Below are 27,695 nucleotides of genomic sequence, written 5' to 3'. Positions count from 1 at the left end.
CACTTTTTTGAACAGGAAGTTCGTCTTTTATTTCTCAGGGAAATTAAGGCCCAGCAAGCTCAATTTAATAACCACACTCAACGTGACACTCTCATTGGAGCTACAATGCTGCCATTTTGGCATTGTGGGATAGCTTGCCAGACTACTTAAGCCACACTGCTCAGCGTATATGATTATGAGTGGTAAAATCATTAAGATTTTCCTGGTGAAAAATAAATCAAAGTTAATGCCAACCTGTGGGCATTTGCAGAATGTGGGCAGAATGTGTCTCTTTGTTACAGATAGATCTCTTTCAGTGTAGCTTCTTGTTTTGACTTTAACACAAAGTTAACACTCAAGTCTTTCATCGCCAACTGTAAATGGTAATCAAACCATTGCAATCATATATTTCTTAACTCTTCCACTTCCATCGTGTCAATGTTTACAATGTGCTTGAGCGATAATAGGTGAAGTTGCTCCAAAATTTTAGGTTTCCTTTATTACGGCCACTCATAAAACTTCAGTTATCTTGATAATTTTATTACTGGTAAAGTTTAGAATTGATTTAGATGAGATATACTCATTATCTCACAGGAATATGTCACAATTATCTGGGAACTACCTTTTGCGCAGGAATTCATCAAGCATGTCGGCCACGGGCGCGTACTAACACAGAATATACAGAAAATGTATAACGTTGTTCAGGCAAAATGAGAGCATCCACTGCCTGAGCTACTGGTGTGCGTGAGAGTATGTTTAATAACTTAAGCTCTGAGGTCCAGTAGACTCTGTGTGCAAAGTTTGGAGTTGATCAGAGGTTGATCTCGGTTGCAACTCAAAAAGACAGTTTTGCTATTTTACTAAGAATAAGAACAAGAAGAACTTTATTAATTCTAAAGGAAACTGTTTTGCCAGACTGCCGAAACAGTAAACATTGCATTTTTTTCTTACAGTGAGTACAACATGTTTATGCAAATGACTGACGACACTTGCACAAGATGGTGACAGTATTACACATAGCTCTGAGTAAAAGAAAAACTCTGATTGTTATGTATTCATTCTGTAGAAGGGGGAGTTTGTGAAAAACTACAAACCCAATTCCAATGAAGTTGGGACGTTGTGTGAAATGTTTTGCAAATCCTCTTCAACCTATATTCAATTAAATACACCACAAAGACAAGACGTTTAATGTTCAAACTGATAAACTTTATTGTTTTGTGCAAATATTTCCTCATCTTGAAATGGATGCCTGCAACACGTTTCAAAAAAGCTGGGACAGTGGTATGTTTACTTGTTAGTGCTACTGATTTATTGTGTTTTTGTAACTCAGTGTTGCCCTTACCATGAGCATGGGCGCAATTTTGTGGGGGACATATATGTGTGTACTTGAAACATGCTATGCCAGTCTTATGTGCAAACCATGTCAGTCTTATGTGCAAAACCATGTCAGAATAGTATCTTTGTTTCTGCAAGTTTGTATTTTTAGCAGTACTGACTTGTTTAAAACACCTATTTCTTGTTTGTCACATTCGGAATTTTCTGGGACTGCATTTGCCCAGATTTGAAACCAAAAATAGTTGCCTCTAGGGATTAGTGTCTACACATAAGTATCAATGGACCATATGCTAATTTACTAAATTCTGAAACTTAGAAAAGGAAATCAGAAAAGCTATCTGGGACCTCAGAAAGCCCATCTGCAATTATTGCTTGATCTCCAAAATCAGTCTATGCAAGCGAAATTATGTTCAGTATGAGTGTTGTCATTAGTGCCACTTCGAAAATTAAAATCATGATAAGTAATTTATCCTAAACCTATGATCTGTTGTTTTTTCAAACTTATGCAAAAAGAAATCTTGAGAAAAAAAAAACAGTTTGCGATAGTTAATAATTATTAAAAGACTGTTCTTTCATATTTATGAATACATTTTACCACATTGCAGTTGTTTTTTTAATGAAAACTCAATCTATCATTCTTTTTGAGTTCTACACGTGGTGATACCTTATTTACACCAGGATGTTAATAAAATCAATGCTGGCTATTCTCAGAATAAAGTACTTATATCCACAGTTTCAAATTGCATAAGTCAAATGGTGTCCACTTTATGGTCTTCTCAAAACATTAAAATTACTGTTCTGGATGCTCAGAATGCATGTGAACTTATCTAGAAACCGTTGACTTCTGGGGGCCTAAAGCAGCCCCCAGACCCCCAGCTTATGGACTCCAGCCCTGCGGGCCTCACTCGATTTCAAGAGTGAGAATAATAATAATAATAACTAGGACTGCAAGCAGTCATATACGGGCCCTCGTTCCGCACGACCGCCTACCCAGGGCAGTGTGTTCCCTTGTGATCAGATGTGGGCATGTGCGTACAGGGGCAACCACTCATCCCACAGTTAAAATTTCAAGCAAATCACACAATGCATGAAGAAGTTATGACATGTTGATGGTTCATCCATTAGGGGGCACTCAGTGTACAAACAGAGGGGCCAGGTGTGTTGAGGGGCCAACTGTCGTCATACATGTGAAGTTTCAAGTCAATCAGGCAAAGCATGAAGGCATTATCATGACTTGATTTGATGTTACATGGTGAAGGGTCAAAATGGCGACGCCATAGCGGCCACACCCTTCAACATAGAGAAAAGCTTTCGATAACATTTGGTCAGTATTATGTCTGGATGCTGTTAAAGAAATTTGAAGTGCATTGGACAAAATCCCTAGGAGGAGTTTGTTTAAATACAACGTGTGGAAATCATGGCAAAATGACAAGAAAATTCAAAATGGCCGACTTCCTGTTTGGAGAAGACCAATGGTGCAAGAGACTTTTTTTGTACGTCTATGCAAGTCACTCATGTGTAGCAATTTTCATCTCCCCACTACAAAAAAAAAACCCTAAGGGGAGGGTTTTTGAAATTTTCAAGGGGGCGCCATTGAGGCATTTTGCCTCGCCCATGGGCGACGCCCCTATGAATTGTAAGAGGTTGTCGTGCTCGACCTGTGTATCAATTTTCATGATGATATGACAAAATTAAAGCCGTCAAAAGGAAGAACGTAATTTCATGGCGAAGGGGCGATATTCAGTATGCCGCCACACAGAAGCCGTTACTCGTAACTTCACGGCGTTCATCACCTACGTTCACCAATTTGTTCTGCATGTTTTAGAAGTGGAATGAAGTTGATTGGGTTAAGTATGTGACATCAGGACCCCTTAAAGTAAAAATAGGACATTTCCCGCCACCACCAGGGGCGCTATGGCGCAGGTGGGAACTTAAGATATGTAGACGTTCAGGGCGGAGCCCTCCTCATGTCCAGCAAGTTTGAAGGATCTACGATGAAGTATGTGGGCGTGACAGCCGTTTGAAGTGAAATGGCGTGCTCCTAAAAGCTCGCCAAAGTTTGACAACCCCTAGCAGTCACGCCTTTTGACTTAATTAGAATCTTTTGATAACTTTTGATCACCATTGTGTTGTGATGATTTTGACCAAATATGAAGACGATCGGATGAAATCCCTAGGACGAGTTCGTTCAAATGTAAGCAGTGGAAATGGCCAAAAATGGCAAAAATTTGCTCAAAATCGAAAATTAAAATCAAAATGGCAGACTTCCTGTCGATATTTCACCATGACAGTAAGAGACTTTTTCGTGCGTCCTGGCATGGTAAATATGTGTACCGAATTTCGTGAGGCTACGACGAAAAAAGCCCAATGCAGAGGGGTTTTTGAAAATTTCTAGGGGGCGCTATTTCGCGATTTTTCTGCGACCATGTGCGAAGAGCCCAAAATATCGAATTTCGGATCCGGCCGGACGACTTTGGAAAGCTTGGTGAGTTTTTGAGCACGGGAAGAAGCCGAAATTTTGATTTCAAAAGTGAGAATAATAATAATAATAATAACTAGGACTGCAAGCAGTCATATACGGGCCCTCATCCGCGCAACCGCCTACCCAGGGCAGTGTGTTCTCTTGTGACCACGTGGGCATGTGCATGCAGGGGCAACCACTCATGACAGTTAAAATTTTAAACAAATCACACAATGCATCAAGGATTTATGACATGTTGATTGTTCATCCACTAGGGGGCAGTCAGTGTACAAACAGAGGGGCTGGGTGTGTTCAGGAGCCAACCGTTATCATACATGTGAAGTTTCAAGTCAATCAGGCAAAGCATGAAGGAGTTATCATGACTTAATGTTCCATGGCAAAAGGGTCAAAATGGCGGCACCATAGAGGCCACCAGTGTTGCCACAGTTACTTTGAAAAAGTAATCTAATTACTGATTACTGATTACTCCTTGAAAAAGTAACTTAGTTACTTTACTGATTACTCAATTGTAAAAGTAACTAAGTTAGATTACTAGTTACTTTTTTAGTTACTTTTCCCAGCTGCCGACAACAACCCTCTGCCACCTCAACATGACAATGATACCTGTTTTGCCAAAACTTACTTTATAGTAACCCTTTCTTGACTTCAATGAAAATAAATACTTGTTTTATAAAAAGTAAAATAAAGACCTCTTTCTTGACCTCATATTTAACTGTTGACAGCACTGTAACAGTAAAACTTGCAATTTCGAACCTACATTGTTTATAAATGTAACTATTAAATTCATTCTAGCATTTTTCTAACATTTAAATTCTCTCTAAATATTTTACTTGTCGAAATTAATATTATTTTAAGTAGTATTAGTAGTTGTAGTAAAAAAAAGGCTTCAAAACTGGACCTTTAATCTAGGGGTGTTGTGAGGGGGGCACATCCCTCCCCCACGCCCCCATTCCACCTGGATTCGCCCCTACTTTGGCGTATGAGCATAAAGAATGGATAACATTTATTTATGCAGAAAACGTGACCAGATTTACAGGTAAGAAAGTTTTATTGTGTTTTCACATCATGTGGTCCTCAGAAAGAGAGTTTAGGTGTATTTGAGTGGAAAATAGTGTTAGTTGTTGACGCGTCGCGGAGGATCAGCTGTTTTAACGTGCAGCTACGGAGCGGCTCAGCTCAGCTCTAAATAAAGGAGGAAAAAAAGTATAAAAATGTCTTTGTAAAGCTCAGTGCAGGTGTGCTGATCACCGTGCTTTAAGAGGAGACGACGAGTCGAGCAGCTGCAAAAAACCGTGGATGAAAAGCTCACAGCTCGCTTAAAGTGGGCAGTTCAGTCGAACCCCGACCTCCTGCCAACAGACCAAGTTTAATGCTGCTATCGACCCACAATGAAAAATAATAGTAACGCACAGTGACATGGAGAAGTAACTTAATCTGATTACTGATTTGGAAAGATTAACGCGTTAGATTACTCGTTACTAAAAAAAGTGGTCAGATTAGAGTAACGCGTTACTAAGTAACGCGTTACCGGCATCACTGGAGGCCACACCCTTCAACATAGAGAAAAGCTTTCGATAACTTTTGGTCAGTGTCATCTCTGGATGCTGTCAAAGAAATTTCAGTGCATTGGACAATATCCCTAGGAGGAGTTCGTTCAAATACAACATGTGGAAATCATTGCAAAATGAGAAGAAAATTCAAAATGGCCGACTTCCTGTTTGGAGTAGACTGATGGTGCAAGAGACTTTTTTGTACGTCTATGCAAGTGTGTACACGTGTACCAATTTTCATCTCCCTACTCCAAAAAAACCCCTATGGGGAGGGGTTTTTGAAACTTTCAAGGGGTTGCTATTGAGGCATTTTGCCCCGCCCATGGGCGACGCCCCTATTAATTGTAAGAGGTTGTCGTGCTCGACCTGTGTATCAATTTTCATGATGATGTGACAAAATTAAAGCCGCCAAAATGAAGAACGTAATTTCATGGTGAATGGGCAATATTCGGCACGCTGCCACACGGACGCCGTTACTCATAACTTCACGGCGTTCATTGCCTATGTTCACCAATTTGTTCTGCATGTTTTAGAAGTGGAATAAAGTTGATTGGGTTAAGTATGTGACATCAGGAACTCTTAAAGTAAAAATAGGACATTTCCCGCCACCACCGGGGGGCAATATGGCGCAGGTGGGAACTTAAGATATGTAGACGTTTAGGGCGGAGCCCTCATCATGTCCAGCAAGTGTGAAGGATCTACGATGAAGTATGTGGGCGTGACAGCCGTTCGAAGTGAAATGGCGTGCTCCGAAAAGCTCGCCAAAGTTTGATGACCCCTAGCAGCCACGCCTTTTGACTTAATAAGAATCTTTTGATAACTTTTGATCACCATTGTGTTGTGATGATTTTGACCAAATTTGAAGATGATCGGATGAAATCCCTAGGACGAGTTCGTTCAAATATAAGTAGAGGAAATGGCCAAAAATGGGAAAAATTTGCTCAAAATCGAAACTTAAAATCAAAATGGCCAACTTCCTGTCGATATTTCACCATGACAGTAAGAGACTTTTTCGTGCGTCCTGGCATGGTAAATATGTGTACCGAATTTCGTGAGGCTACAATGAAAAAAGCCAGAAGCGGAGGGGTTTTTGAAAATTTCTAGGGGGCGCTATTTTGTGATTTTTCAGCGACCATGCGCAACGCCCCCAAAATATCGAATTTCGGATCCGGACGGACGACTTTGGAAAGTTTGGTGAGTTTTTGAGCATGGGAAGAGACCGAAATTTCGATTTCAAGAGTGAGAATAATAATAATAATAATAATAATAATAATAAACAGCGCAATTACAATAGGGTCCTCGTAGGACATTGCCTACTCGGGCCCTAATAATAATAAACAGCGCAATTACAATAGGGTCCTCGTAGGACGTTGCCTACACGGGCCCTAATAATAATAAATAATAATAATAAACAGCGCAATTACAATAGGGTCCTCGTAGGATGTTGCCTACTCGGGCCCTAATAATAATAATAATAATAAATAATAATAATAATAAACAGCGCAATTACAATAGGGTCCTCGTAGGACGTTGCCTACTCGGGCCCTAATAAACAGCGCAATTACAATAGGGTCCTCATAGGACGTTGCCTACTCGGGCCCTAATAATAATAATAATAATGATAATAATAATAAATAATGATAATAATAAACAGCGCAATTACAATAGGGTCCTCGTAGGACGTTTTCCTACTTGGGCCCTAATAATAAACAGCGCAATTACAATAGGGTCCTCGTAGGACTTTTTCCTACTCGGGCCTTAATAATAAACAGCGCAATTACAATAAGGTCCTCGTTGGACTTTTTCCTACTCGGGCCGTAATAATAAATAAAAATAATAAACAGCACAATTACAATAGGGTCATTGTAGGACGTTGCCTACTCGGGCCCTAATAATAATAAATAATAAATAATAATAATAATAATAAACAGCGCAATTACAATAGGATCCTCGAAGGACTTTTTCCTACTCGGGCCCTAATAATAATAATAAATAATAATAAACAGCGCAATTACAATAGGGTCCTCGTAGGACTTTTTCCTACTCTGGCCCTAATAATAATAATAATAAATAATAATAATAATAAACAGCGCAATTACAATAGGGTCCTCATAGGACGTTGCCTACTCTGGCCCTAATAATAATAATAATAAATAATAATAATAATAAAAATAAACAGCGCAATTACAATAGGGTCCTTGTAGGATGTTGCCTACTCGGGCCCTAATAATAAATAATAATAAAAATAAACAGCGCAATTACAATAGGGTCCTCGTAGGCCTTTTCCTACTCGGGCCCTAATAATAATAATAATAAACAGCGCAATTACAATAGGGTCCTCGTAGGCCTTTTCCTACTCGGGCCCTAATAATAATAATAATAAACAGCGCAATTACAATAGGGTCCTCGTAGGACATTGTCCTAGTCGGGCCCTAATAATAATAATAATAATAATAATAATAATAATAATAAACAGCGCAATTACAATAGGGTCCTCGTAGGACGTTGCCTACTTGGGCCCTAATAATAATAATAATAATAATAATAAACAATAATAATAATAAACAGCGCAATTACAATAGGGTCCTCGTAGGACTTTTTCCTACTCGGGCCCTAATAATCATAAATAATAATAATAAATAATAATAAAAATAAACAGCGCAATTACAATAGGGTCCTCGCCTGACTTTTTCCTACTCGGGACCTAATAATAAACAGCGCAATTACAATAGGGTCCTCGTAGGACTTTTCCTACTTTGGCCCTAGTAAATAATAATAATAATAAACAGAGCAATTACAATAGGGTCCTCGTAGGATTTTTTCCTACTCGGGCCCTAATAATAATAATAAATAATAATAATAATAAACAGCGCAATTACAATAGGGTCCTCGTAGGACTTTTCCTACTCGGGCCCTACTAATAATAATAATAAACAGCGCAATTACAATAGGGTCCTTGTAGGACAATGTCCTACTCGGGCCCTAATAATAATAAATAATAATAATAATAATAATAATAATAAATAGCGCAATTACAATAGGGTCCTCGTAGGACTTTTTCCTACTCTGGCCCTAATATTAATAATAATAGTGTGTATATGATTATGATTGAGGTCTAAGGTTCTAAAAACATTCTGGACTGACACGCCATTCCAACTCATTGCTTAATTTGTGATCACCTTTGAAAAATGTCAGCTACTTATTTTATAAACACTACCCCATCTAGAGCCCATAGATCCCCACAGGCAACAGACTTGTTTTAGTCACTCAAATATTATATGTAGGGTAACATTACGAATCTACAGCAGGCCACGAAGCAGGTGATTAGAGACCCTGCAAGGCTTATGACAAATGTGGGTGTGGAATCCATTAGCTTAGCGGGGAAATTAGTGCAGAAAATCCATTATGGTGATAGTGCAGTTTATCTGCCAGGGAGGGAAATTCAACAAGTTGAGACTGTGGCCTGCTTCCGTAGACGTGTCCATAATTATCATAGAGCAGGGGTGGCCAAGTTCGGTCCTCGAGAGCCACATTCCTGACACTCTTAGTTGTCTCCCTGCTCCAAAACACCTGAATCCAATGAAAGGCTCATTCAAAGTCTGCTAACGAGTCTTTCATTGGATTCAGGTGTGTTGGAGCAGGGAGACAACTAAGAGTGTCAGGAATGTGGCTCTCGAGGACCGAACCTGGCCACCCCTGTCACAGAGGGATATGCTTTGCAAACTTAATACCCATTACTACATTAGATGATGTTGAAATTGTGGATGGCCCAGTGGCTGTTCCAGCAATAGCAAAGATTTCGTGTCTGCTACCTACAACGCATGTGGAATGTCTCAAACCTAAACCTATTTCTAGGCATCTTATATATGCTGCTCTGGAACTACCCCTAAACCCAAACAGTTCAACTGTCAACCCCACTGAGGTCCTTAGACTGGGTCTCATTAACACAAGATCCCTGTCCTCAAAATCATTGTTGATTAATGATTTAATTATTGATCATCACTTTGATATGATTGGGTTATGTGAAACCTGTCTTAAACCTACAGCTGTCCTCCCCTTAAATGAAGCCTGCCCACCAGCATATACATTTAGTCATGTCCTTCGTTATGCGAAGCAAGGCAGGGGTGTTGCTCTTATTTATAAATCTAGGTTTAGCTTATTAGGTGTTGGGGGTCAGAAATATAACTCGTTTGAGCATCTGATTCTCCGCTCTGCTCAGGATATGACGCACTGCCAAGGTCAGAAGAATAAAAATCAGCCGTATTACTTTGTCACTGTATATAGGCCTCCTGGTCCATATTCTGAATTCTTAGATGAATTTGGTGTGTTCATCTCTAACTTGTCAACTCGTGCAGATAACATTCTGTTGACTTTAACGTTCATATAAATAAGCTTTCTGATCCCCTCTGCAAATCATTTATGGAAATTGTGGATGCATTAGGATTTCGGCAATGCATTCGGGATTCGACGCACATTAGTGGAAATACCCTGGATCTGGTTCTCGCACGTGGTATTGCTGTCACGAATACTGACATCATGCCTCTTACATCAGTGGTCTCTGATCACTCACTTATTAAGGTTACAGTTTCGCTGCCGTGTTTAGTGGAACAACGACCTTATTTATCACTGCAGCAATGCATCAACTCCTCAACTAAGAGTGAACTAGAAGCTAGACTGCCTGATGTCTTAGCCTCACTTTTAACAAATACCCAGTCAGTAGACAGACTTGTGGATAGTTTAAACTCAGTGCTCAAAACTACACTCGACATGACTGCACCACCTGTGTTGAAACCGCGCTCCCCCAAATCACAGTCACCTTGGTTCAATGATTACCTGCGTGACCTCAAGCATAAAGCAAGAGGTCTAGAACGGAAATGGCATCGTTCAAAATTTGAAGTATTCCACCTTGTGTGGCGTGATGCTATCTTAGACTATAAGCATGCATTACTGGCTACAAAGCGGACCTACTACTCTGATTTGATCAACAAAAACAAGCATAACTCAAAGTTCTTGTTCGACACGTTGGCAACACTTATTCATGGACAACCACCTGTAGCTCGCTCTCCTTTTACAGCACAAGATTTCCTGGATTACTTTGAGAAGAAAATAGATGACATTAGGTTGAACATAACCCAGCATGCCTTAACCCAGCCACTACACCATGCTATTGAGGTGGGTGCCACTACTGAGGTATTACCTAGATTTACAGAATTTGATAGTATCTCTCTAGGCTTGCTGACGAAAATCGTAACATCAACAAAAAGCACAACCTGTTTATTTGATCCTATACCAACAAAACTGTTTAAGGATCTGTGGCCCACTCTTGGGTTGATTGTGCTGGAAATTATTAATCTTTCTTTAACTGCTGGATCTGTTCCTAAATGTTTCAAATCTGCAGTGATTGAACCATTACTTAAGAAACCTAATCTTGACCCTAGTGTATTGAAAAACTATCGGCGGATATCAAATCTATCATTTTGCTCTAAAATTCTGGAAAAAGTGGTGTCACGGCAGCTCGTACACTATCTTACTGAGAATAATCTCTTTGAGCCACTGCAGTCTGCTTTTAGAAAATATCATTCACAGAGATGGCTCTCACTAAAGTGGTGAATGATCTTCTGCTTACAATGATTCAGACACCACTACGGTTCTGTTGCTGTTAGATCTCAGTGCTGCATTTGATACAGTGGATCATCATATTCTACTTGATAGGCTGGAAAATCCTTTTGGGATTACTGGGAGTGCCCTTGCATGGCTGACGTCATACTTGACCAGTCATTCTCACTGTGTTTTGTACAGTAACACTACCTCTAAACTTAGTGACATGAAATTTGGGGTTCCATAGGGGTCTGTCTTTGGCCCCCTGCTTTTCTCCCTTTATATAGCACCCCTTGGGCACATATTGCTGCGTTTTGGGATTACCTTTCACTGCTATGCAGATGATACTTAGTTATATATGCCGATAACTGCCGGTAATCTCGTTCACATAAAATCCTTGGAAGATTGGCTTGCAGCAGTGAGAAGTTGGATGACTAGAAACTTCCTACTTTTAAACTCTGATAAGACTGAAATGATGGTTCTTGGTCCAGTGAGACATCGGCATCAATTTGACAAGTTAACACTCAGCCTAGGCTCGTGTGTCATACATCACACTGACAAAGTGAGGAACCTTGGGGTCATTTTTGATCCTTCGTTGTCCTTTGGCCTCCATATTAGAAATATTACTAGGACTGCTTTCTTCCACCTGCGAAATATAGTGAAGATTCGTCCCATCCTGTTGATGGCTGATGCTGAGACCCTGATCCATGCATTCATCTCTTTGAGATTGGACTACTGCAATGTTCTATTTTCTGGTTTACCACAGTCTAGCATTAGGGCTCTCCAATTGGTTCAAATGCTGCAGCCAGACTTTTGACACGAAGCAGAAAGTTTGACCACATTACACCCATTTTGGCATCTCTTCACAGGCTTCCTGTCCCAGTGAGATCAGATTTTAAGGTTCTGCTACTAACCTATAAAATTATTCATGAACTGGCACCTCCCTACCTATCTGGCCTAAGTGAGCCTTACGTACCGGCCCAGGCTTTACGTTCTCAGGGTGCAGGACTACTTTGTGTCCCGAGGGTGAATAATAAGTCTGCGGGTCACAGAGCTTTCTCTTATCATGCCCCTGTTCTGTGGAATGGTCTCCCTGCGTCAATAAAACAATCAAATTCTGTGGAGACTTTCAAGTCCAGACTTAAGATGCACTTCTTTTCCCTTTCATATGGCTGGCATACTGGTACAGTTTTGTTTTCCGCTTTTTACTCTTTTAATTCATGTTATTAGTAATTGGAGCGGGCCGCGGCCTCAACTTTACCTAAATTCTGGGTCTTTTAGTGAAGCTTAGGGCTAGCAGCCGGCGATCACCTTCGTATTTCTTCTGTTTTTCTTGTAGATTAATGCTGGCAAATTATACTGTATTTTTTGTCTTTCTGATGCCTGATTCTGTTTTTTCTCTGTTTAAGGTGCAGCTCCATCCAGAGATGGGAGTTGTATTTGTGTTGGCGACCCTCCTGTCCTGTGCACCAATAGCAATTCTTGTATGTTCATCCGTGAATTGTTCTGTGAATTGTTTCTGTAATTTATGTTTGTAGCATGGCCCAAGCAGAGGGTCACCCCTTTGAGTCTGGTCTGCTTGAGGTTTCTTCCTCAGAGGGAGCTTTTCCTTACCACTGTTGCTCTGGGGGTTGGTAAGGTTAGACCTTACCTGTGTGAAGCGCCTTGAGGCAACTCTGTTGTGATTTGGTGCTATATAAAGGAAAATAAATTGAAATTGTAGTGACAGACAGCATTTTCACTCAAGATGCAAAATTACATATTTTCATTTTGGACATTATTATACAATGAATTTGTTATATTACACTACTTTTGTGACCCAAAAGACTTTGGTAAACCATTTCAAGCACTCAAACAGTTCACCCATCTGAATAAAGGTGGATTTCCATGACGACTTGAAGAATTGTTCAAAGCACATTTCTTTTTTTGGAAGGTTTGAGTCAAGTTACGTCTCTACACTGCCATTGTAGACAAATATGTGACACATACTCTGAGATAGGCAGAACATTTTGACATGAAATACATGGAGATTATACTCCAAAAGTAGTACTTTCAAAAATGAATTACTTAAAGTATGGAAAATTCAAGAAAATACACCTGGATCCCAAAGGGTTAATTGAAGCCAAACCCTTTTCAACTGTGGTCATCAACTTATTATAGTAACTGTAAGCATGACCATATCCTAGAAGTTAAAAATGTATCATGGATCACAGGTGGCTGGTGTAGAGAAGTGACACATGAAAGAAAACAAAGCGAGAGAGAGAGACTATGGACACTTACCTTGCCTCCTTCATCAAATGGTCCAACCTTCAGAAACCAGTTTCTTGAGCAGAACCATGTTGGCATGATTACTGTTGGCCCATGAGAAGTATACACCTAAGACACAAAGAGCATGGATTAGGCAGGTGCACAGAAAAGCTTTTGAAAGTTTCAAACAACTTTTGAAGGTTTCAAACAAAAAAAGCTTGTTACTTTTCCCGTTACGAATTATTCCATGAATGAATGGATTAATTTAAAAAGTAAAACAAACCAAAAAAGTAATGATTGCAACAATTTCTATGATCTTAGGGCTGTGTTCATATTTTCAGTTTTCCACGGTATGCCTGAATGTGTATATGTAACAGACATGAATGAACGATGCTCTTCAGTATCTCACCATGTCATTTTGGTCTTTCAGACTTTTTTTTTTTTTTTTTTTGAGTAAATGCTTCAGGGGAGCATTAGCATGGCTAAAACCTTTCAGCTTTTTCTTTTTTGGCCTCTCACATGCCTGAAGATCCTCGCCATCTAACCATGTAATTCAGGTCCTTCACACTTTATTTTCAGTAAATGCTTCTAAGGAGCATTAGCATGACTAAAAACCTTCAGCTTATGGGGAACTTTGCCCCCCACACTCCCCTAATTACAGCCCTTTACGCATTTTTTTTAAATGTAGATGTAAATTAATATGCAAGCATTTCTGCAAGTTGACAGTAGGGCTGTTAGAATATGGTCAAATTATCTTATCTCAATATTGTCATATCAATATGATATAGGATATGACGATGATTTCACACAAAGTGCAGCAACAGTGAAAATTAAACATTCTTAAACAGTAAAAATACCACACTCATTTTGCACTTATCACAAGGTTAGGATACAGTGCCCTCCAAAAGTACTGGAACACTTGGTATTTCACACATTGTACTTTGTTTATCTCTCATCTGATCTCATCTTCAGCCGCATCCGTGATCGGGTCGCAGGGGCAACAGCTCCAGCAGGGGACCTCAGACTCCCTCTCCCGTGCCACACTGACTACCTCTGACTGGGGTATCCCGAGGTGTTCCCAGGCCAGTTTGAAGATATAATCTCTCCACCTAGTCCTGAGTCTTCCCCGGGGTCTCCTACCAGGTGGACGTGCCTGGAACACCTCCACAGAGAAGCATCGTTACCAGATGCCCGAACCACCTCAGCTGGCTCCTTTCAATACGAAGGAGCAGTGGCTCTACTCTGAGACCCTGAGCCCACCAAACTGGAACCCCCCCCCCCCCCCCCCCCCCCGACTATGCATCAATATCCTGTCTATGAATATCACAAACAGGATTGGTTACAAGGCGCAGCTCTGGCGGAGGCCAACCCCCACTGGAAACGAGTCCGACTTACTGCCGAGCACCAGAACACAGCTCTCGCTTTGTCAGTACGGAGATTGGATGTCCCTGAGAAGGGACCCCCTCACTCCATACTCAGCCTTAACAGCGACCGAAGGTTAAAATGCCCTGTTCGTTTTTCTCCAGAAGGATTTCAACGGTCTTGGTGAAGCATCTGGCTCCTTTTCATGTGCCTTCCCCTACAGTCTGTCAAGGCCATTCCAGACTTTATGCATACACGGACAGAGACTGATACCAACTCATCTGCACACATGACACATGCCCCCACCACGTCCTTTGTGTTTCTGCCCCCCCGAGATCAACCGCGCTGCAGACATGCTGCTGCAGCTCCCACAAACTCATTGCCTCAATTACGGACTGTTTCAGAGCTTAGTGTACATAAACAAATCTAATGTATATGTGTGGTTGTATTAATTATGATGTGTGCCATTATTAAGTTTAACTAGTAATAACTGTAGATTAATTGCTGTTGGTGCTCATATGGTACAGGGGAGCAGTTTGTACTTTCTACAGCAGCTGAGGAAGTTCAACCTGCCATAAACGATGGTGAACTTCTACACTGTCATCACTGAGTCCATCATCTTTGTCTGTCACCACTAATAACCTAAACAGCCACAGAAATTTTGGAAACTTACTAAATCTCTGTCTGTGAGGAAAAGCTCTCAAAGACGTTATGTTTTCACGTACCTTGTGTCTTCACTGAAGTAGGAAAAAAAAATGTCTTGTTTTCAGCTCCCTCTGATTGGAACGTTCTCCAATGTGAACTGAAACTGTCCAGACTGACTTCCTTGAACTCCTTCCAGTTTATTTAATGAGATCACAAATGGGATTCAGTTGTGCAATGCCTATGTTTCTAAAACTAAATCTGCCTGATACTTTATACCATGTGCAATGTTATTATGACCAAGTCAATTGTATTTTATTTCACACCATTGTTCTCCTGTTGATGTTAACCTGTCCACGATAATGTGTGCTGCTGCCTCTCTTGGCCAAGTCTTCCTTGCAAAAGAGGTTTCAATCTCAATGGAATTCTACCTGGTTAAATAAAGGTTATTATTATTTGTAAATCTGAGGTCTGTGTTCTGAATTTGTTTCTGTCCACAAAGGGGTTCTGTTTTGGCTCCCCTTTTATTTATTAATCATACAAACTTTTGGGCTCTAATCTGTCAGCTGCTAATTTGCATTTTTATGCTGATGGCACAGTTATTTATTGCTGTGGTTCAACTCTGTTCTATGTGCCCGGACAGAAGAGGGCTTTTTTTCCACTCCGCAGCTTTTGCCTGGAATAAATTGCAAGATGAGTGGAAATTAAAAGTATTCATTTCACTGAGCGCTTTTAAATCCACATTGAGAGCTCTTGAGGCCAACTCCATAATATGTACTTGTCTTTTATAGTATGCTTGTAATTTAAATTTTTATCATCTTTTTTTTGCCTTTTGCTTATGTTTGTGTAAATGTGTAACTGTGCTTTGTATTTGCTGCTGTTTATCTTGGTCAGGACTCCCTTGGAAAAGATGTTCTTAATCTCAATGGGAGTTTTTCTGGTTAAATAAAAAAAACAAACAAGCACACACACACAGACACACACAGACACACACACACACACACACACACACACACACACACACACACACACACACACACACACACACACACACACACACACACACACACACACCACTCACGGGATTCGAACCTGAAAAGACCTGAGCTGCAGACGAGAGTCTTACCGTTGTGCTACAGCCACAGACGACAGAAGCGTAAAATTCCTCAAATAAATAAAGAGGGGAAATGTATTTGATTAAAAAAATTACAACGAAATGATGTATGAGAGAAGATGTTAATTCATGAGATATTTTCCTGCCTAATCCCCAAAATATTAGCCAATGTTAAATGACACAACAGGTAAGTTGGAGCAAACTTTGCTCAAAGAGATCTGTGCTGGACTGATTCGGTCTGCTCATCTTGATTAGCGACTGGGCACAAACACTTCAAGTTCAGTGGCTGAGAGAAAAGGAGGCTGGAGATAATTATTACACGTACAAATGGCATTTTTTAAGCGCGTCGTAAAGTGCACAGATGCGCGTATTTTACGCGTGTTGTGAGCAACTGAACGGCGTATTTTACTGCGTTTTTTTAAGGGCTCCATTGCGGCGTGAAAAACGGCATATTTTTTGACACATTACGGCACATTTAACGGCGTCGTCTTTAATTACGGCGTAAAAAGCTGTGATAACTGACAAAATGCCGTTTTTTACGGCGTATTTTTGGTGAAACGTGTCTGAAAGTGGCGTAATTGTGGCACTGCTGGCTTGCCATACATTTGTAACATTTTGACTGTGTAAAAGAAATCAACAAATGTTCACATAATTATCTTCATCTGTATATCTATGTATCAACTTTGTATGCATTTGATGACGTGATGAAAAGAAAAGTTTGTAAAACACAAAAATGCCTCATCATGTGGAAAACAGCACAACACAGAGGGAACGCAGGTTTTTACGCACATTGTGATGTGCACAGACTCGTTTATGTTTTGTGCATCTAAACTGTGTTTTTATGCCACTTTTTAAAAGGCTCTATTGCGGCGTGAAAAGCAGCGTATGTTTGACACATTTAACAGCGCATTTAACTGTGCCTTCTTTAATTGCGCAGAAAAAAACCTCGCAATGAACAAAAGCAGACACTCATGGACGGATTACGGCCCCTACTACGGGGCTCCTGAATTCTAGCTACCAGGGGTCCTAGTGAGGAGGGATACATTCTTTTAGAAGGCCTTCTAATTACGAGGGCCCCTACCAGGGGCCTCTGACTTACCAAGTGCCCTGGGCTGGGTGCTTTCAGTGGGCCCCACAGCTGGCCCTGCTAGTCAGCCATGGGGCCCACTGAAAGCAACCCCACCCTGGGAACTTGGTAAGAGTGGGTGTGGTTGTGGGAGGGCCTCATAGACTGAGTGGCCCCCAGTCCTTTGACTACAAGGGTTGCTGACCTTGCTAAGGGCCTACTCACACAGAGGCAATCCATACTGGACCTAAGTACACTTGATTTCCAAAATCTGTTTCATTTGATCGTTCTTTAGTACCGGGTTATGGTACACTAGTATGCTTAAAAGAGGTGGACTCTAGGTCGATACACATGTTGTGTCATCACTAACTGTAACAGCGCAGATCTCAGCATGGATCTCAAACATGACTTCAATGACAAGACTCCAAATAACAAATATGCAAATTAATTTCAGAAAGTTGTTAATAACTGGTGGTTTTTAACACATTGGAGTGCGTGCCATGTGTTAATCATAGAATGAGACCTGTGTTTTCCCATAGTAACAACCGGGCCTAAAAAAAAAATAGAACAAAAGTGGGGACCCCACTCCTGGTGTGAAACGGTCAACGGCCCTGCTTTATGGCCTAAAACCATAGTGGGGACAGTTTGGCTGAGTGTGTCGTTGCTATGGTGGAGAATCTGGGCCTAGACTTTTCTAACCGTAGGGGCCAGTCATATGATAATGCAAGTAACATGTTGGGAAAGTACAATGGACTCCAAGCTCATCTTAAACGAAGAAACCCTTTGACTTATGTTCCTTGTGCAGCACATTCATTGAATTTAGTTGGTGTCAATGCTGTTGACAGTAGCCCAGAAGCTGGACGTTTTTTTTTTTTTTACTTTGTACAGGTAATGTACACATTTTGTGCATCATCTACACACAGGTGGGGAAAGTTTTTCCGTGATACTGATGTCAAACTCACACTGAAATCACTGTCAGGTACTCAGTGGAGCGCACGGGCTGAGTCGACTAAGGCTCTTTGGAAATATTATGCACAACTGAGAGAGGCATTGAATGATATGGAGAAATGTGAAACTCGAAGTGAAGCCTCTGCACTTTGTGACAAATTGGACACGCTGGAGATGGCCTTCATGGCACACTTCTGGGACACAATACTACAAAGGTTCCAGGCCACAAGCCTGCAGTTGCAGAAGCATGATATTGACATATGTACAGCTCAGTGGTGGGCACAGTTCCGATAATCTGATAACAGATAATTATCGAAGATAATGTTTTCATTATCGGAATATCTTTTTAGATAACTTTAAAAACCATTATCGGACTAATTATCTTCCGATAAATTTTTGTCCGATGGCAAACATTTTTAAAATTTAAAATCATTGAGCACCTACCTGTTAAAAGTTTCCTAACAGATGTATAATTCCACCCTCTACAAACAGAAGAGAGCTGCTTCCAGGAGAAACTATTCCATCCTCTGCAGGCAAAGGAGAAGTGGTCACAAAAAAAATAAAAATAATAATCATTTCCTTTAACACCATACTGATACATGGGCAATATCACCCCAGTCATCCAGAGGCATTCATTTTTAACTTATGGTTCAAATTTTAACCAAACTAATTTTGGACAAGTTATTTAAAATTACTGTCATGTCTGAAGTTTTATAAAGTGAAAATATCAGATATATGTTTTAGTTTTAAAGTAATGTGCTAATTTTTAAGGTTTTAGTGAGCACATTTTGTGCCCAGCAGTGCATTATGGGTAGGATAGGGTAATCTCAGTACGTACACGACAGGACAAATGCATTTCAGACACTCTGTTCAGGCCCCACAGACAACAGGATTAAACTCTAGTGCCTAAAACTCTTGTGAATATATTCTCTGGGTTTATAGACGTTATTGTATTTGTTAAATTCCACACATCTTAAATGTAGCAGACAGGCATTATCTGGAATTTTGTTTTGGCAAGTTTTCAAGGCCTCTACTGCCATCTACTGTCCAGTAGTGTTCATGGAAGTTCATGGCAGTATTTGTCCTGAAGCTGAGCAGACACTGTATGATATTTTAATCACTGTACTCGGTTTCAGTTCAAACTGTACTACAGAGGCGCACGGTGTAAAAGTTCAGAGTGCCCGATTTATGTTCTCACACACACTGTATGTTCAAAAACCACACATCGAACTTGTGTTTCCAAAAGAAAAACGTAAGCTTTTTTTTTTTCAAACTTAATTTACAAAAACTCTTGATGGGAGGCATCAAAGTTTAAAAATAAAACAACAACAAAAAAAAACATTACAAGGCAGCTCTGCGGTGTTTGCACATGCACAGTGCGAGCGGGTGGATGCTTGTAGCTCTTGAGCAGCAGGATACCCTCACAATGGCTGACCAGAATAATATCAAACAGGTTTGATTTTCATCTGACCATACGATCGGCGATCAGGAGGTGGTCGTGAGATGTTAAATGCAGCTTGTTTTACCCCATGTACACTACATGATGCAGGACGCGCGATTAAACCTGAAACTCGGTCTAAAAAATTCTCACACGAATGAAAAATCATGTGAAAAAGGGCCAAAACTCGCACAGTGTAAAGTCAACATTTATGTGTCAAGACAATATTGAGCGCACATTTTACAACATTATAAAATGTGCGCACATCATAAAACTAATAATAAAAATAATAAAACGTGCGCACATTCTCTCCACATGCAAAACATTTTGCAATGATACTTCCAGGGCTCTGTAAAAATGCCTGTTTTTACAAATAAAAAATGGAATATTTTACAAAAGCACATTTATCTGTAAACACCAACACACGACACACATCACATTAACATGTTGGTTTACATATAATGAATGAATAAACAAATCAGTGTTTAGCAGAGGCACATTTTACCCAAAATCCTTTGCGATCTGTCTGTGTTTGTTACAAAACCTCAGAATTAGTGCATTATTCAACATTAAAAGATATATGTTATATTTGAACTTTGTACAAATGACAGAATTGACATTAATGGAGTTATACTATCAGTATTCACACCAAGCCATAAGTCAGCATGGTTTTATTTTCCAAGACTTCCACCTGACCGGAGCATTGTGATTGGTAGAGAGCTGGCTTTGTGGCTGCTCTCAGGGTGCTTCTGTGCAGTAAACAAAAGCTTCCAGCAGGGGGCAAGATGTTCAAACATAAAAGTGTGGGCTCATTGTGGACTGTAGTGTTAAAACTCAAATTCAGCTTGTTAATAGTTGCAAATGTACCAGAGACAATACTGGAAGTTATCGGTTATCTGTAACTTTCGATATATTTTTGGGTGTTTTATCGGTTTATCTTTATCAAAGATAAGTTTTCAGTTATCTGATTATGTTATCTAAGTTCATTTTTTGGTTATTTGTGCCAACCACTGGTACAGCTACACAACTTCTCTTGTCTTTACGAGACTTTGTGGCAGCACAGAGAGATAACTTTGAGGTGTTTGAAGGGGCAGCTTTAAATGTCACCACTGCTGTCTCCCAAGAGTACAGGCATGACCTCCAGTGCACAAAGAAGCGCAAAATTATGTCTGATGATAGTGCCGAGCCAGGTGCAGCATTTAACAGAAAGGACAAGTTTCGGATCGAAACTTTCAATGTTATCATTGACAAACTTGTGTCCTGTCTCGACCACTGTTTGAATGCATACACACACTTAACCAAGCTATTTGATGTTCTTTTCATGCCCGACAATATGTCCAACAGTGAGCTCACTTTAAAGGCTAACTCACTCGCTGCAGCATATCCTTCAGATCTGAACATGAGCCTGGCAAATGAACTGATTCAATAGAAATCATTCATAACAGAAAAAGAAAAATCTCCAAGTAAAATGCTCAAAACCATGATAGATTTGGATTTACAGTCAACCTTTCCAAATGTCTACATAGCACTTAGACTTTTTTGGACCGTGCATGTGAAGGGGAGTGTTCATTCTCCAAACTGACTCGTATTAAGAATGAATTCAGGATTAGGATGTGCCGAAACCACATGAACTCACTGTCTCTTCTGGCCATTGAATCAGATCTGGTCAGACATCTTAATTTTGATGAATTAGTGGATGACTTTACAAGAAAGACGAGTAGAAAGAAACTTACAGTATATAAAATAGATTCTTGTGTTAGGGTTAGTTATTGACAGGTTGTTTATCATTTTCCTTTTTAAACATCATGAAAATATCTGTAATTAGACCTACATTTACATTTACGCTTAAATGTTATACATACTATTATACACAATAATGCATTTGACTTGGAGTGGAAATCATAAAATTAAATTGTATTTCTCCCTCTAACCGGAACTCCATTCATAGGTTCATGGCAAATTATAATTTTCCAAATGTATCAAAAACTCTCCCCTCCTTTAGAACGTGACATGCAGGCTGCCAGTGTAAAAGCCCAACGTGGTGTTAGTTTTTTTTGTTTTAGAGTGTTATAGCATGCTTTCTTGCTTTGATAAGTTTAGATGGCAGAAAATAAAAGAACAGAAGTTAATGTAATGAAAGTACCATTACAATCGCAGATTTAAACAAAGTAATTAGTAGTATGGGAGGCAAGAAGACAAATGGATACAGCTAATAGCAAGATTTAATGCAGCCACAGCGATTTAAGGTAGGGCACTAGGGTTTCCTTTATCATATGCCCGCCGTGGCACTAGTTATCAAGATAGTCACAAGAAATATTATTTTGACTGCGTCTTATTTCACATAGGATGTGTCATGTGTGTGTTGTTGTATCTTAAACTAATGTTAGACTGATAGCATCACTTATCTCTGACAAGCTAATGTGCGCCCATCTCTCAACTAGTAGCCGACATGACACAGTGCACTTCTCCTGACAACCCACGTGTAAACCTGCTGTTTTTTTTATTGAACAGGGGTTAGTCTTTTTGATTGTGCTTACTTTACAATTTCTGTATGCATCTTTGAATTTACTTTGTTTTTGGTCATGTGCATATAGCTGCACTTTTAAAAGTATTTCTGCTGGGTTACATTTAACTCTGGCTACTCCATTGAGATGTTATGGCTTTATGTGCCACTGTCAGGCAGCATTTGTCTTTTGGAAAGACGTAAAGCAACATACAGCTTCAATTTCTTCACGTTGAAACAAGCACACGTGGTTGTGGTGTTGCTAAAAGGTCTGGGAAGGATTTAGCGACAATAGCATTTAGGTGTTTTTGACTATGGGGGAGGCTCTTCGAACTCTTTGCCCAGGGGCCCAGACTACCCTTAATCCATCCCTGGACACATTTCATAATTATTTTGAACGGAAGCCTGTTAACGAGGACAAAACGGTTTTTATTAACAAAATGCTGCTTGTTGCCTGTAAGACCAGAGTGAAATTAGTTTTACGTTGGAAATTCAACAGACATTCACTCCGGTTTCCCTCTTTACGGCGGGTAAACGTCCTCTTCGCTCCAGTTAAACCTCTTCTTTGCTTCGGCTACAGAGCGACTCTGGGCAAGCCATTCCCACATTTCAAGTGCGCCTGTATTGCAGACGTTACAGTAAACAAGCGGAGATAGTAGGCTACGTCGAGTACCAACTTCATGTTTTCAAAACAAAAAGGTAGGATATTCAAACCAGAGATACTGTGTTTAAAGCTACAGGGGAGCTGATGAGCGAAAATGCTAATGTTTACATTAAATTAAAAAAAAAATATGAACCAATTTAAAATGCAAAAACAAGAGGCGCATCTCATGCAACTAGTGGAGCGCTATGGTTCCAGATAGATTTTGAGTCAACTGATCACATGACCTGGAAGCTATTGAGCTAAAACGCTAATATTTACATATAAAAATTAATAAAAAATATGAATAGATTTAAAATGCAAAAGCAAGAGGTGCATCTCATGCAGCCAGTGGAGTACTGTGATTCCACATGGATTTTGAGTCAATTGATCACATGACCTGGAAGCTATTGAGCTAAAACACTAATATTTACATATAAAAATAAAAAATATGAACAGATTTAAAATGTAAAAACAAGAGGTGTATCACATGCAGCCAGTGGAGTACTGTGATTCCACATGGATTTTGAGTCAATTGATCACATGACCTAGAAGCTATTGAGCTAAAATGCTAATATTTACACATAAAATTTAACTAAAAATATGAATAGATGTAAAATGTAAAAACAAGAGGTGTATCTCATGCAGCCAGTGGAGTACTGTGATTCCACATGGATTTTGAGTCAAGTGATCACATGACATAGAATCTATTGAGCTAAAATGCTAATATTTACATATAAAAATTAACTAAAAATATGAATAGATTTAAAATGTAAAAACAAGAGGTGTATCACATGCAGCCAGTGGAGTACTGTGATTCCACATGGATTTTGAGTCAATTGATCACATGACATAGAAGCTATTGAGCTAAATGTTGTGGGCTGGGGTGTTCGGCTGGCTTTGTTTTTGTTTTCTGTTTCTCCCACCAGGTGGTATGCATTCAGGACTGAGTGGCTGAGCATTAGGACCTCACCCTGAACACCTGAGGCTTGTTTTCACGTGCAGGTCATCAGGGCTCACAGCTGTGGTGTATTCTGTCTTGATCAGAGATTGCTGCATTTAAACCTTGAATGCACAGTGTGTGATGGCCAGAGACTCGACCTTGTGAGCAGACGTGTGAGATCGACGTCAGGAGAACAATCTCACCATTACGGACGCAGAGACCGCTCCAGGTTTGACGCCACAGTCTGTGAAGGAGGATTGGGTGAGGTCTCACGCTCTTCAGCACACTTCCTGAGGTAATTTGGTTTTGGTGACTTTATGAAGTAATGACAGTGGATTTGGTGTCCCTCACACCTTGTGTTATTGAGCTGTCACGTTATGCTAATTGTCTAATCAGCTTCTGCTGCAGTGGAGATTTAAACTGAGTTGTTCCGTGCCTGCAGGGTGAGAAGCTGATATATATTAAAGCCAGGAAGTGTTTGCTGATTGTGTGCACCTTTGAGCTGTGTCTCTCTGGGTGGAGAGTGTTGGACTCACCTCATGTTTTCTTTCTTCACAGACTCGGTTTGTCGCGGCCACCTGGGGGGTGTCGGCGGGGTCCCTGGGTCCGAACTGCTGTGGCTCCGGACCGTTTGCGCTGCTGAGAGCGCGCCGTGTTTTCACCTCGCCAGACCGCGGACATTTTTGGTTGTTTATCACTAAACTCACTATGATTATTAAATTATCTTTTGAACCGTGCTCTGCTTATTTTATGCTGGGTCCTGTCAAACGCTGGTCGGTGCTCCGACCACGTCTGACACATAACACTAAAATGCTAATATTTACATATAAAAATTAACTAAAAATATGAATAGATTTAAAATGTAAACACAAGAGGTGTATCACATGCAGCCAGTGAAGTAATGTGATTCCACATGGATTTTGAGTCAACTGATCACATGACCTAGAAGCTATTGAGCTAAAATGCTAATATTTACACATAAAATTTAACTAAAAATATGAATAGATTTAAAATGTAAAAACAAGAGCTGTATCTCATGCAGCCAGTGGAGTACTGTGATTCCACATGGATTTTGAGTCAAGTGATCACATGACCTAGAAGATATTGAGATAAAATGCTAATATTTACATATAAAAATTTATTAAAAACATGGACAGATTTAAAATGTAAAAACAAGAGGTGTATCTCATGCAGTCAGTGGAGTACTGTGATTCCACATGGATTTTGAGTCAATTGACCATATGACATAGAAGCTATTGAGCTAAAATGCTAATATTTACACATAAAATTTAACTAAAAATATGAATAGATTTAAAATGTAAAAACAAGAGCTGTATCTCATGCAGCCAGTGGAGTACTGTGATTCCACATGGATTTTGAGTCAAGTGATCACATGACCTAGAAGATATTGAGATAAAATGCTAATATTTACATATAAAAATTTATTAAAAACATGGACAGATTTAAAATGTAAAAACAAGAGGTGTATCTCATGCAGTCAGTGGAGTACTGTGATTCCACATGGATTTTGAGTCAATTGACCATATGACATAGAAGCTATTGAGCTAAAATGCTAATATTTACATATACAAATTAACTAAAAATATGAATAGATTTAAAATGTAAAAACAAGAGGTGTATCACATGCAGCTAGTGGAGTACTGTGATTCCACATGGATTTTGAGTCAATTGATCACATGACCTGGAAGCTACTGAGCTAAAATGCTAATATTTACATATAAAAATGAAAGAAAAAAAAAAATAGATTTCAAATGTAAAAACAAGAGCTGTATCTCATGCAGCCAGTGGAGTACTGTCATTCCACATGGATTTTGAGTCAATTGATCACATGACCTAGAAGCTATTGAGCTAAAATGCTAATATTTACATATAAAAATTAAATAAAAATATGAATAGATTTAAAATGTAAAAACAAGAGGTGTATCTCATGCAGTCAGTGGAGTACTGTGATTCCACATGGATTTTGAGTCAATTGATCACATGACATAGAAGCTATTGAGCTAAAATGCTAATATTTACATATAAAAATTAACTAAAAATATGAACAGATTTAAAATGTAAAAACAAGAGGTGTATCACATGCAGCTAGTGGAGTACTGTGATTCCACATGGATTTTGAGTCAATTGATCACATGACCTGGAAGCTACTGAGCTAAAATGCTAATATTTACATATAAAAATGAAAAAAAAAAAAAGAATAGATTTCAAATGTAAAAACAAGAGCTGTATCTCATGCAGCCAGTGGAGTACTGTCATTCCACATGGATTTTGAGTCAATTGATCACATGACCTGGAAGCTATTGAGCTTAAATGATCATATTTACATGTAAAATTAATAAAAAAATATGAACAGATTTAAAATGGAAAAACTAGGACTGCAAGCAGTCATATACGGGCCCTCGTTCCACGCGACCGCCTACCCAGGCCACTGGGTGCCCTTGTGACCACATGTGGGCATGTGCATGCAGGGGTAACCACTCATCACACAGTTAAAATTTTAAACAAATCACACAATGCATCAATAAGTTATGACATGTTGATTGTTCATCCACTCGGGGGCACTCAGTGTACAAACAGAGGGGCTGGGTGTGTTGAGGGGCCAACAGTGATCACACATGTGAAGTTTCAAGTCAATCAGGCAAAGCATGAAAGCGTTATCATGACTTGTTGTTCCATAGCGAAGGGTCAAAATAGCGGCGCCATAGCGGCCACACCCTTCAACATAGCAAAAAGCTTTCGATAACTTTTGATCAGTAACATCTCTGGATGATCTGGAAGAAATTTGAAGTGCACTGGACAAAATCCCTAGGAGGAGTTCGTTCAAATACATGTGGAAATCACGCCAAAATGACAAGAAAATTCAAAATGGCCGACTTCCTGTTTGGAGTAGACCCATGGTGCAAGAGACTTTTTTGTACGTCTATGCAAGTCACACATGTGTACCAATTTTCATCTCCCTACTCCAAAAAAACCCCTATGGGGAGGGGTTTTTGAAAGTTTCAAGGGGGCGCTATTGAGGCATTTTGCCCCGCCCATGGGCGACGCCCCAATGAATTGTAAGAGGTTGTCGTGCTCGACCTGTGTATCAGTTTTCATGATGATGTGACAAAATTAAAGCCGTCAAAAGGAAGAACGTAATTTCATGGCAAATGGTCAATATTCGACACGCCGCCACACGAACGCTGTTACTCGTAACTTCATGGCATTCATCGCCTACGTTCACCAACTTGTTCTGCATGTTTTAGAAGTGGAAAGAAGTTGATTGGGTTATGTATGTGACATCAGGACCTCTTAATGTAAAAATAGGACATTTCCCGCCACCACCGGGGAGGCGCTATGGCAGAGGTGGGAACTTAAGATATGTAGACGTTCAGGGCGGAGCCCTCATCATGTCCAGCAAGTTTGAAGGATCTACAATGAAGTATGTGGGCGTGACAGCCGTTCGAAGTGAAATGGCGTGCTCCAAAAAGCTCGCCAAAGTTTGACGACCCCTAACAGCCACGCCTTTTGACTTAATTAGAATCTTTTGATAACTTTTGATCACCATTGTGTTGTGATGATGTTGACCAAATTTGAAGACGATCGGATGAAATCCCTGGGACGAGTTCGTTCAAATGTAGTAAGTCGCTTCGGCTGCTCCCTTGTTTCACACTCAGGGTCGCCACAGCAAATCCAAGGCGGATCTGCATGTTGAATTGGCATAGGTTTTACGCCGGATGCCCTTCCTGACGCAACTCCACATTACATGGAGAAATGTGGCAGGGGTGGGATTTGACCCAGAACCTTCTGCACTGATACCAAGCGCATTAACCACTTGGCCACCACCC

General features: G+C 39.9%; 1 protein-coding gene across 2 annotated transcripts in view; it reads right to left on the bottom strand.

The window, feature by feature from the left end:
- The window catches only part of b3gntl1 (UDP-GlcNAc:betaGal beta-1,3-N-acetylglucosaminyltransferase-like 1), a 265,373-nt gene that overhangs the window by 127,486 nt on the left and 110,192 nt on the right, over positions 1-27,695 (bottom strand). For both annotated transcript variants that reach the window (XM_034189061.1, XM_034189062.1), the window contains one exon: positions 13,225-13,320. In XM_034189061.1, the coding sequence (XP_034044952.1) occupies positions 13,225-13,320 (96 nt within the window). The remainder of the gene's footprint in view (positions 1-13,224; positions 13,321-27,695) is intronic.

Source organism: Thalassophryne amazonica, chromosome 15 (assembly GCF_902500255.1).
Source record: "Thalassophryne amazonica chromosome 15, fThaAma1.1, whole genome shotgun sequence".
NCBI lineage: Eukaryota > Metazoa > Chordata > Actinopteri > Batrachoidiformes > Batrachoididae > Thalassophryne > Thalassophryne amazonica.
Note: the sequence above shows the minus strand (reverse complement) of the source record. Positions and strands in the feature narration are given on the sequence as shown.